Source organism: Phocoena phocoena, chromosome 5 (genome assembly GCF_963924675.1).
Source record: "Phocoena phocoena chromosome 5, mPhoPho1.1, whole genome shotgun sequence".
NCBI lineage: Eukaryota > Metazoa > Chordata > Mammalia > Artiodactyla > Phocoenidae > Phocoena > Phocoena phocoena.
This window is the reverse complement of record NC_089223.1, coordinates 32,432,170-32,445,593: the sequence shown is the minus strand read 5'-3', so window position 1 is coordinate 32,445,593 and position 13,424 is coordinate 32,432,170. Positions and strand designations below refer to the sequence as shown.

General features: G+C 37.2%; 1 protein-coding gene across 1 annotated transcript in view; it reads right to left on the bottom strand.

Annotated features, from left to right (window-relative positions):
• Positions 1-6,428: 6,428 nt before the first annotated feature.
• Positions 6,429-13,424, bottom strand: part of MND1 (meiotic nuclear divisions 1) — an 83,854-nt gene continuing 76,858 nt past the window's right edge. Inside the window, exons 7-8 of the mRNA XM_065878131.1 lie at positions 12,557-12,601; positions 6,429-6,676 (exon numbers count right to left, since the gene is read on the bottom strand). Coding sequence (XP_065734203.1) covers positions 6,570-6,676; positions 12,557-12,601 — 152 coding nt within the window. The 3' untranslated portion in view covers positions 6,429-6,569. The remainder of the gene's footprint in view (positions 6,677-12,556; positions 12,602-13,424) is intronic.

Sequence of the window (13,424 nt, the reverse complement as noted above, 5' to 3'; positions counted from 1 at the left end):
CCGGGGCACAAGCCCGTGTCCCCTGCATCGGCAGGCGGACTCTCAACTACTGTGCCACCAGGGAAGCCCTACAAATCTGTTTTTGATAAAAAGTTCCCAGATAATTTTTTACAAATCTTTTTATAATTCATTTCTGAAAACCCATGGAAAAAGCAATTTAAAAATTCCTCAAAGCTATTACCATTCCACTTCTTTTCTATAAAATCCAGCTTTATCTCATATTTCTTATATTCTTTTTAGAGGATCAGTTCTTCACGAATAGGGACTCTTCTCTTTTATCTTTAGTCAAGGAATTCATCTTTGAAACTCCCATAAATGTGCAAACAGATATTTGGAAATGTTCTTTAGAGGCCAGGTAGTTCCAGTGTTATCAATACAAAAATTGTTTCAGAGCAAATGAAAGAAAACTTGCAAATCATTTTTAAGAAGTTATAAAGCAGAAACTAACATAACATTGTAAAGCAATTATACTCCAATAAAGATGTTTAAAAAAAAAAAGCAGTTATAACATTGATACCTAAATCTGAAGAGACAGCACATAAAGAAAAAATTAGAGACCAGTATCACTTATGAATATTGATGCAAAAATTCTAAATAAACTATTAAAAATCTCTAATATCACATTAAGGAAATAATTCACCATGACCAAGTAGGTTTTATGCCAGGAATATAGGGATAGTTGAGTGTTAGGAAATATATTAATATCATTCAACTTATTAATAGATTTCAAAAGAAAGATCATATGCTTATCTCCATGGATGGAGAAAACTGACAAATTCAACAAGCGTTCCTTATACAAATCCTTGAGAAAACAGGACTAGATTAATACTTCCTTAATATTAACAATTATATATTATAAAAGGCCAGCATTTTACTTAATGCAGAATTACAAAGGCATTCCTACTAAGGTCAGAAGACAGATGTTCTCTATCTCCACTACAGTTTTATGAGTGGTATTAGCCAATGCAATTAGATACGAGAAAACAATTAGAAACATAAGAATTAGAAAAGAAGAATTAAAACTATGTCTATTCATAGAGAATGGATTTGAGGACATGGGGAGGGGGAAGGATAAGCTGGGACAAAGTGAGAGAATGGCATGGACATATATACACTACCAAACGTAAGATAGATAGCTAGTGGGAAGCTGCTGCATAGCATAGGGAGATCAGCTTGGTGCTTCGTGACCACCTAGAGGCGTGGGATAGGGAGGGTGGGAGGGAGACGCAAGAGGGAGGAGATATGTATAGCTGAGTCACTTTGTTATAAAGCAGAAACTAACACACCATTGTAAAGCAATTATACTCAAAGATGTTAAAAAATTAAATTAAATTTTAAAAAATGGAGACCGTTGATAATATCACAAAGCAAAAAAAAAGTTTAAAAAAACCTCACGGGCCCAGCCGCTCCAAGGCATGTGGGATCTTCCCGGACCGGGGCACGAATCCGTGTCCCCTGCATCGGCAGGCGGACTCTCAACCACTGCGCCACCAGGGAAGCCCCCTTTAATTTTGTTTCTTATCTCAGAAGTCTCTTTCAAGAATTATCTATTGGTTAGAGAAGATCTGAAGTTCAGTAATCCCCTTATTTTCCCTTCAGTTTTTAGTTATGTTACATTTACAGCTATTTATTTATTGATATTTATTGATGTTTTTATTTTGGAATAGAAAATAAAGTGTTAATTTTCAAAGATTAAAAAAAAACTATGTTTATTGAAGATGATATGATCTTGGAAAACCTCAAAGAATTAATTATAAAACAAACTCAAAGAAAAAAGAACTTAGCAAGATAGCAGCATATAAAGTTAATATGCAAAACCCAATGGCCTTCAGATACATAAATAATGACCAGTTAGAAGATAAGATGGAAGAGAAAACTCCATTTAAAATGGCAACAAAAAAAGATAAAATACTTAAGAAACACTTAAGAAATACAAAAATTTTATATGAAGAAAACTTTATAGTTTTCCGGAAAACTTAGAGTTTGCTGGAAAAACATAAGAGCATGTTTGAGCAAATGGAAAGACATCCCTTGTTCTTGAATAGAATGTTTCATCATCAAGATATCAGGTCTATATTAATTTAAAATTTTAATACAATCTCAATAAAAAAAATAGCACCTGGATTTTTTTTTCTGGAATTTGAAAAGTTGAAACTAAAGTGTGATCTCAAGTCAGTTGTCAACTTGGAGCAAAACTGTGACTTAAGGAAGAAAGCTGTATTTGGCATTCCTCTCAGAAATGAACTCGCCACCACTGAGCCAGTCCTATTCACCTCTAGCAGATTTGCTGCCATGTGGGTTGCTAAATCAGCCAGTTTCCAAAAGAAGCTGGAAATCTCAATTTGCATGTGACCTTTTACATGTGAATATGTTGACAACTAATTTAAATTAAAAATAAAACACCGGTTAGGCAAAATAAAATACATCTCGCAGGTCATATCTAGACCACAGGCGGTCAGTTTTTGGTCTGTTGGAAGTTGGCAAACTTTTTCTGTAAAGCGTCAGATGGTAAATATTTCAGGCTTTGTAGGCTACATACAGCCTCTGTTGCATACTCCTATTTTTACATCATTAAAAATGTGTATAAAAGGCATTCTTAGCTCAAAGGCTGTAAAAAAACAGGCCTTGGATTTGGCGCTCAGGGTGGCAGTTTGCCATTCTTGGTTAATAGAAATCATTAGCCTTGAGATTCAATGAATACTTTCAAAGATAGCCATATTACCTGAACTCTCTTACAAATAATTTTTAAAAAGTCAAGCTGGGATAAACATAATATAAATTCACTGCAGTGGACATCTCGTAATGCAGTACATTTCCCTCCCAATATTCAGGAAGCACATCCTGAAAGGGAGTTTATGTATAATTTTAAGACACCTTCCCCCCATCTGTCACAATGTAACTGCTCTTACAAATGATGCCATATTAGCTGGAAAATGCTTTCTATTTTACTCCAATCATGTTCGCAAAAAAAAAAAAAGCCCCAGTATTATTGGGTTTACAATTTAGATCTTTCTGCTCAGGAATTATTAGGGTGGTTCTTGCTTCTTGGCTGTCAGCTGTACACATTTCCTTTTCTAATCCCTTAGAATCATGTTTGATAAAGTTTAGGATAATAGCACCTATTTATGAGACAGACCAAGAACTTTATAATCCTATTAGACTAATGATGCGGCAAATATCAGAGGAAAAGTCATATCCAATTCATCCTTATGGATTGCTTTGGTCCTGGCCCAACCTCAGAAGTGACATTTCAGTGATCTGACCTGGCCCTGAACCATTGTGAAACTTACTAGGAAACTGTAAAATCTTTTCTAGAATCCTTTAAAAATAAGACAGGTAGTGAGATTTTAAAAATAACTACATGTGAAGAAGATTGATAAGATGGAAATCAGCTCTCAAATACCTTTTACACTTCACAGTTCATTGAAACGATACTGGGAGTATCAATTATAACATTTACTGAATCAAATTTGATCCTGGATCACTAGTCATTTGACTCTAGGTCTACCTAAGTTGCCCTCAGTCTTCAGATCAATTACAAAACCAACCCAGGACGAAGGATTACTTAGAGTTTGGCTGGACCAATGCCCCTGGGCTTCTTAATCAGTATCTCTAATTACAGGGCAGAGCAAGCTCAAAAGCAGCTCTTCAAGATGAAGAACAGCTGATGTGCTGGAATAGGCAAAAGTCAACTTAGTGAGCCAGCTGTTAACATCACTAAGATTAAATTACATAAACTATGATGAACTATATTACATGAAAAACAATGGTACTGGGCTTCCCTGGTGGCGCGGTGGTTGGGAATCCGCCTGCCGATGCAGGGGGCGCGGGTTCGTGCCCCGGTCCGGGAGGATCCCATGTGCCGCGGAGCGGCTGGGCCCGTGGGCCATGGCCGCTGAGACTGCGCGTCCGGAGCCTGTGCTCCGCAACGAGAGAGGCCGCAGCGGTGAGGGGCCGTACCGCAAAAACAAAAAACAAAAAACAAAACAATGGTACTAAAACTAAAAACTCAACACTCCCTAATTATTTTACATTTTACCATTATCTGTGCTCTTGAGATTTACATCTATTGTATATGCACGGTAGAAATACTATACAACAGTATGCTACTGAGCATCTTTCCCCAACCCTGCACTGTCACCATGTTGGTAATCTGAAATTGGCTATGCTGGGAGTATTTATACCACACAGATAGGCAAATTCTATAAACCAGGCCCCACTCCACTTTCCAAAGAGTCAGTTTAGTTAAACATCCACCAGCACATTTCTGGCTTAGGAGGATACCACAGCCTCTAAATAGCTCATGAACAGACTCCATCTCAATCATTCTTGTGCTAGACCCATAAAATATTCAAAAAAAAATTTTGAAGTTGTCTAAATATTTATGAAATAGAATCTTTTAAGGGATCACTAGAAATGGATTTCTTTTTGAACATACAACATACCTTCTCTCTGAACAAGGAAGCATCTTTCAATTTTTAAAATTATTTTTGGCCACACTGAGTAGCTTGTGGGATCTTTTTTTTTAATTAATTAATTTTATTTATTCATTTTTTTGGGGGCTGCGTTGGGTTTTCATTGCTGCATGTGGGCTTTCTCTAGTTGAGGCGAGTAGGGGCTACTCTTTGTTGCGGTGTGTGGGCTTCTCACTGTGGTGGCTTCTCTTGTTGCGGAGCACAGGCTCTAGGCGCACAGGCTTCAGTAGTTCTGGCACGCAGGCTCAATAGCTATGGCTCGTGGGCTCTAGAGCACAGGCTCAGCAGTTGTGGTGCGCAGGCTTAGTTGCACAGCGGCATGTGGGATCTTCCCCGACCAGGGCTCAAACCCGTGTCCCCTGCATTGGAAAGTGGATTCTTAACCACTGCACCACCATGGAAGCCCTAGCTTGTGGGATCCTAGTTCCCCGACTAGGGATCAAACCTGGGCCCCTGGCAGTGAGAGCGCGAAGTCCTAACCACTGGACTGCCAGGGAATTCCCAGAAGCACCTTTTCTAATAAATAGCAAACTGGGTCTGAGAAATCGTGGAATTCCCATTAGTGTATTAGGGAAAGGCTTACGATGGGTTATTTTTATTTTTTGTCCTTTGTCTCTCACCTCAAATACTTTCTCCTGTGAGAAGAGCTATTGCCCGAAGGCAACAAAGACTGGCCTTGAGAACAAACAAAGTTGGACCAATAAGCTCCCCGCCCACATCCAGGAAGTGATTAAGTAGGTCTAGGGCAAGTCCATGCAATACAAAGACCAGATTCACTAACAAACGGCATGAATACCATCTGGGTCATTTCAGACATGCGGAGTACCTCATTCAAGTTACTCAAAAGAATATCAAAATTGGACAGTGTGAAAAAAAATTAAGGCATATGTGTAACGGGCATTACACACATTAGTTTTTTTTTAAGGCATTTTTTAAAATTAATTTTATTTATTTAGTTTTGGCTGTGTTGGGTCTTTGCTGCTGTCGCAGGCTTTCTCTAGTTGTGGCAAGCAGGGGCTACTCTTCCTTGTGGTGCAGGCTTCTCATTGTGGTGGCTTCTCTTGTTGCGAAGCACAGGCTCGAGGAACGCAGGCTTCAGTAGTTGCAGCACGCAGGCTCAGTAGTTGTGGCTCGCAGGCTCAGTAGTTGTGGCACGTGGGCTTAGTTGCTCTGTGGCATGTGGGATCTTCCCAGACCAGGGATCGAACCCGTGTCCCCTGCATTGGCAGGCGGATTCTTAACCACTGTGCCACCAGGGAAGCCTCCACACATTAGTTTTGATTTTTCTTTTAAGTTTGTCTTGGAGTGCCTGCAAATACACTAAATGCCTAAGCTGAACCGGAAAAAGATATATACACAGGGCATACATTATTTTTAACCTCCTCTTTTTTAGGTAGTTGAAAAAAAAATCCCTGAACTCTTGCTGGTTATGTGTGCTATACTAACACCACTATATCATCTTATAGAAAGTGCATAAATCAGGACAAAGGGCCACGTGCTTGTTCTTTACAGTAGAAAGGCATCAAACATTCAAAAGAAAGTAGTTTTCATGTCTGAGGAATTACTACCTAACTCCAAGTTTGAGGAACACCAACTTTCTGTATTTTTTCCTGTGGGAAATTTGCAAATATGATGCTATACACTGAAAATCACTCACTCACATTTTTCCACTAAATACTGAGAAATAGTAAAGCAGCCATTAGAGTTTTTAAGGTTGTTTCCAAGCATGTATGTATGGGTGTATAGGTATAATACAGCCTTCAAAATTACCCTTAGTTCTTAATATTTAATATTTGAGAGAAACTAAAAAATGTTATCATGTCATGGGCTTTAATCTATAAAAAATTATTGGCAAAACTAAAAGGTGGATGACTTTACTTGCATTCTCCTACTCTAATGAGCACTGAGAGAACATGGCTATTATTCTGCTTTTGACTGATCAAAAAGAGTGCAAAACATCTACACTTTATACTTTATTTAAAATTAATAAAACAAACACAGTTATAGGTAAATGAAAATTCAGTACATTTAGCTGGATAATATAAAAGTTTACATATTCACAAGCACATAGCTCCTTCACTGACACCAAACATTTTAATCTATGTAGTCAAAGTCTTCTGGAATTCCAAAATTTTTATCAATTTTATTTTCTTCGAGCCCAAATTTTCTTTTGGCCCAAGATTTTATTGCAAATATGTTATCTATAAAGAAAATTGAGAAATATTTTTGAGAATTGAAAACATAATCACAAAACATTTCAAATATAATTACATTCAGCATTTTTTTTTACTTCTATTACTTTTAGAAGTATCAAAATAAGGAGTTTTCTGTATTTTCAAGAGTAGCAGCAATTAACTTCAGAAGAAAGAAAAGATTTAATGATTATTTTGAATAAACAGATTTCATATTAAAAAATTCAGTAGGGGGCTTCCCTGGTGGCGCAGTGGTTGAGAGTCTGCCTGCCGATGCAGGGGACACGGGTTCGTGCCCCGGTCCGGGAAGATCCCACATGCCGCGGAGCAGCTGGGCCCGTGAGCCATGGTCACTGAGCCTGCGCGTCCGGAGCCTGTGCTCTGCAACTGGAGAGGCCACAGCAGTGAGAGGCCCGTGTACCGCAAAAAAAAAAAAATTCAGTAAATTAGTTGCCACTAAAGAATACCCAACTTAAAGAATAATTCAAAGCCAGGGAGAGGTTAATGGTGCCTCTTCCACATTTCCACAGCAAAGGCAGGATTCTGTTACCTCAGGAATTAGAGTTGCTCCTGTTCCCAAATGGAACCCCCTTCCCTCCCCCACAGAGAGAATGGCTTCCAGACAATCCGGCCAGGGAGAAGGGGTGAGGAGGAAGGAAGGGATTCTCTTAAGACTAAAAGAGGAACAGATATATCCTGAATGTCTTCTAGGGAATTTAAATGCAGTTTACCACTGAAAAGTGTTACATCTATATAAAGGGATTTAACCCAAGGAAATAAATTGTGTACAAAGATTTATGAGCAAATCTTCATCCCAGTGTAACAAAAGAAAAAAATAAAAGCAATCAAAAAATCTAGAAACTATAAATGCTGGAGAGGGTGTGGAGAAAAGGGGACACTCTTGCACTGCTGGTGGGAATGTGAGTTGGTACAGCCACTATGGAGAACAGTATGGAGGTTCCTTAAAAAACTATAAATAGAAAGACCATACGACCCAGCAATCCTACTACTGGGCATATACCCTGAGAAAACCATAATTCAAAAAGAGTCATGTACCAAAATGTTCGTTGCAGCTCTATTTACAATAGCCAGGACATGGAAGCAACCTAAGTGCCCATCAACAGATGAATGGATAAAGAAGATGTGGCACAGATATACAATGGAATATTACTCAGCCATAAAAAGAAACGAAATTATTTGTAGTGAGGTGGACGGACCTAGAGTGTCATACAGAGTGAAGTAAGTCAGAAAGAGAAAGACAAATACCGTATGCTAACACATATATATGGAATCTAAGAAAAAAAAATGTCATGAAGAACCTAAGGGTAAGACAGGAGTAAAGACACAGACCTACTAGAGAATGGACTTGAGGATACAGGGAGGGGTAAGGGTAAGCGGTGACAAAGTGAGAGAGTGGCATGGACATATTTACACTACCAAATGTAAAACAGATAGCTAGTGGGAAGCAGCCGCATAGCACAGGGAGATCAGCTCAGTGCTTTGTGACCACCTAGAGGGGTGGGATAGGGAGGGTGCAGGGGAGGGAGACGCAAGAGGGAAGAGATATGGGAACATATGTATATGTATAACTGATTCACTTTGTTATAAAGCAGAAACTAACACACCATTGTAAAGCAATTATACTCCAAGAAAGATGTAAAAAAAAAGCAATCTAAATGTCTAATCAAGTAGAAGGGTGTCAATGCATAGGCAATGAAGGATGCAAGGCAGTACCAACGTGCTCACAATGGCTGCACTGAGGGAATGGGAATGATGGTGAGTTTTCTTTTTTTAATTTTACACATTCTCTTTAATGTACATATACCATCTTTATAATGAATATGTGTTATAAATACAGAAAAGTAATGGTGTACAGTTTTCTGGTTCAGAGTATTCTATAAAACATTAAGCACTGTGTTAGTTGTGATAATGAAATGAAGGGTTAAAGTAGGTTCTTTTGGAGTGTTATTGGCCGAATTATCACCTCCCCCTAATTCATATGTTGTAGTCCTAAACCCCACTACCTCAGAATATGATTGTACTTGGAAATTGGGTCTTTAAAGAGGTGATTAAGTTAAAATGAGCCCACTGGGATGGGCCCTAATCCAATCTAACTGGTGTCCTTACAAGAAAAGGAAATGTGGATACACTGAGACACCAGGGCCAGGCATTGGAAAGACTCTGTCAGGACACAAGGAGAAGAAGCCAAGGAGAGAGAGGCCTCAGGAAAAACCAAGCCTGCCTACACCTTGAGTTTGGACTTCCATCCTCCAGAACTGTGAGAAAATCAATTTCTTTATTTACACCACCTGGTCTGAAGTATATTGTTATGGTACCATTAGGAAATTAATATATGAAGTTCAGTCAGTCTTAAAAATATTGCTTTAGGAAGTTTAATTCCAAGTATCAAATATTGATAACTAAATGTTTGGAACGAAGTTCACTGCTGAGGTGAATACTACTATATCAAATAGAATAATGTTAACAAAATGTCCTCATTTCGTTAAATAAAGAGTTATAGGATATCAACAGATATTAAAATAAATCTTTATGTAATGATCTAAACCAAATCTCTACTTTTCATAAGAACCTAAGAGAGAATACTAATAGCATGAGGTACTCTAGAATAATCTGTTTAATTTGATTAGTGTCTGCACAACCTGTGCAATCTTGACAGTCACAACCAAATACTTATAGAGGGCCCATTGCTACGTAAGACAGCTATTAAGTGTATTACAGGTATTCCAGAATATAAAGAGCCTATGCCTTCAAACTGACACAAGAGTAGAGAGAGAAAAATCAATTTATCACTAAACAATTCCAAAGTGATATGTATGTTAGAGAGAAAAGATCAAGTGTTATGTGTAGAGCTTGTACAATAGGCTCCAAGAATACAGAAAGATTTCCAGAAAACAAGAGGACAGATGCAACGCTGTAGGAGCCTTGGAGGAATGTATTTCAATCCGGGAACAGGAGAGAAGAAAACGAGGCACCATAGTAAGACTAGAGCCTCTGCAGGAAGGAGTTCCTGGTTCATGTGAGGGCAAGAAACCATTTTATTATAAACCTTCAAAGATTAAGAACAAACAAAAGAATAAACAAATAAAAAGCCTCTGTATACAATGCTTAATGGACCAGTTCAAAAAGACTCTGATTAAATATGTCCTTGGGCCACTCAATGTCTGCCTTCAAGACAAAGTCACCCGCAATCTTGATAGTTCATCCCTGTCAACTAATTTTTCTATTGTGTGGAAATGTTTATGAAGGGATAAAAAATACTTTTATTTTTAAAGAAACAACCTTAAGACTGGTAGAATTAATATTAATTTATATGGTGGCAAACCCAAGATATATACAGGAATAGGATGGGCAATATCACATGCATGAGTCTATGTTAGAACCTCACAACATCTTTCCCCCCTCACTCATTTAGATGCCTCTCATACAAAGTCATAAAAACTCCACTATCTTAGTTATTAGGCAAGGTTTTATATAATTTGATAAATCACTTTTAAAGTTACCTAATGTCACAAAACATTTAGATACTATATTTCTCGTTATATTTATACCCTGAGGTGACTTCTCATTCTATAAAATTGAAATACTGAATTACTGAACAGTAAGTATGCTCAATTTAAAATACATTTTAGGGACCTTTTCAGTATAAAGAAACCAAATCTTAACTAATGATTATATAACGATCTTCAGTTATAAGTATTATTGATGTTTTCTTTTTGTTTGTTTTGAAAACAGGAAGATTTTCTGAGGTCTAATTCGTTTTAACTCCATGATTTTTTCATAACACTTTTATGTTGGAAGGAGCAAGCTGTAAACTCAAATGGAAATATGTTTTTTTGTTTGTTTGTTTTTGCGGTACGCGGGCTTCTCACTGTTGTGGCCTCTCCCGTTGCGGAGCACAGGCTCCGGACACGCAGGCTCACGGGCCCAGCCGCTCCGCGGCATGTGGGATCCCCCTGGACCGGGGCACGAACCCGTGTGCCCTGCATTGGCAGGCGGACTCTCAACCACTGCACCACCAGGGAAGGGAAGCCCCCGGAAATATAGTTCTTAACAGCTGTTTCTACTGTTCTGAAAATATTATCCTTTCCGTGTGATTTAAAAAGTTTCAGGTTCTTTCTCAGCTAATAACACAAGGGAAAAAAAAGTTGTTCACGTTTTTTTAATTACAATTTTTGAAGTTTCTGATCAACTGGAAAACATGAAAGGATTTTTTTAAGAGACAGGGAAAAGGGCAGTATTTGTTTATCAATGTGTCTAATGGTGTGCTAAACGGCTTACAAACTGTTTTATTTAATCCTTCCAAAATGTGAGGTAGATATTATCCACATTGAACAGATGAAGAAGCAGGGTCAGAGAGGTTCAATAAATCACATGGCAAATAAGGAGAACAACCTGGATTCCTTTGAAAGCCAAGTTTACACAGGCTGCCTGTGCCTACTGTTTGCTGAGCTGCTTTGTTAATTAGGGGAAATCATTTTGTGACTCTTGTCTTATTTTTAACCTAAAAATCCACTTGCCTTTTTACTTACTCAAAATTTTATATTTCTCAAACCTATATGATATCACTGTATTTATTATTTATTTATACTTTATTGGACACACATTTCATTATTCTCTTTTATTTAATGTTAGTTTGCTGTTTTTACCCTCCTCTGTTCTTATCACTAAAGCATTACACAATTTAGGAAATAACTTTGTAATAAATAAGACTGCAATTTTATAGGGACCAAAGGCCAGTTATATTGATTTTATCAGTGTACTTAATTCTAAAATAGACAAGGAAAAACGATTCTTAAGTTTTCTGTGAAATACAGAGGTCTGGACATGGAATCAGGGAAATCTGGCTCTAATCCCTGTTCTTCCAGTGACTAATCACCTTTGACTTAAGGCAGCTACTTCAAGCTTTCTGCATCTCTGTGTCAATGCAATCTTATCCATGCTGTCCCACGGAAACAGAATAAGTGTAACACATATAAAGGCATTAAAGACTCTTACCAGGATGGAAAGGTTCAATTACCATTATTTCATAATTAAATACTGAAAAAACATCAGTGTAACTTCTAGACAATAATATTATTTATTGTTTTAACAATAATAATCATACTTGTATATAATTCATAACAATCATTATTTATTAATGTTCTTCTAAATTTTAAGACACATAGATAATGCCTCATTAGTTCCCATTTCTTAGTATATACCTGGTATAGACCAGAGGGTGTATCCATTGGCAAATGGATTAATGAGGCATTTACATGAAAGCAGGTACACAGAGAAGACTACCCCATGTGGTGGGTGAGAGCTTGGACTCTGAAATCTAATTCCTGTTCCACTGCCTAGCACCTGTGTGACTGTGGGTTCCTAGTGGCCTCAGTTTCATCTCTAAAATTAGGGATAATAATCCTATCTACCTCATAAGATTGTTGTGGAGATAAAATGAGAATGCAGCACAGACATGCTTTATAATGCCCGGCTCATAATCAGTCCTTGACAAATGTTTGCAATTATTATTATGAGCAAGAAGACAAATCTTTAGGATTGCATGAAACTCTTAAAAGTTGTATCTTGCATTAATATATAAGAAGGTTAAGTGATTAGCCCAAGTGATTTATCTGGGAAAAGTTACACAAAACTTAAAATAATCATTGGTTTTACAAAAATGCCTTACACTTTACAAAATGACTCATAATAAGATTTTTAAAATTCCTCAAGTAAATGAAATGATTTAAGATATAAAAACTTGATTAATACATACACTTTCAGAAATGTCTTTTCTTGAACTTAACCAGGCACAATAGTTCCTGCATTTCACATCATAGTAAGTGTACAAGAGTTTGACTAGTTTATCAGTGCCACTGTAATACATACCAGTCCATCTGTTAGCAGCTTCTTTGGCCACTTCATTTGCTTGACCTGAAAAAAACCCAACCATATATATACAGATTCATCCTTTTTGGAAAAAAAAGCTCAAATAGTGACACTGTATCTCACAAACCTGCTCAACTTCCCAAGGAAATTTTAGATAGTTGCAGTTATCTTAGTCATGAATAGAAAGTCAATGTGAACAATTTCCCTTTCCTAAATGTCCACTATTATGGTACTTCCTCTTTAAAAACATGTTTAACCGAGATGTTTCTCAAATAATTTACACCAGAAGAAAATAAAATAATTTAAGTTTAATGATAAGCATTTCAGTGTATACATATTAGACAACAATAAACTTGACAATATAATTTTAATGGCCATACAGTAGCCCTGAAGGAGGAAGTATTTACTTTATATTTAATTATACTTCTTGCTATTAAATGTTATCTGTATCTATATGATGTCGTTCAAGTTAATCTACACAGCACATAACAATGCCATGATCACCTGGGCATAAATAGTATTCATAATGATAGCATTTATTTATTTATTGAAATACAAGTTATATACCAAAGAATTCACCATATTAAAGTGTATTATTCAGCGGTTTTTAGTATATTTACAAGGTTGTACAACTATCACCGCTACCTAATTCCAGAACATTCTCATCACCCAAGAGGAAATCCCATACCCATTAGGAGTCACTCCACTTCCCCTTACCCCCATCCCCTGGAGACCACTTACCTACTTTCTGTCTCTATGGATTTGCCTATTCTGGACATTTCATATAAATGAAATCATATATGTCTGGCTTCTTTTCACTTGGCACAATGTTTTCAAGGTTTGTCAACTGTAGCATGTATAAATACTT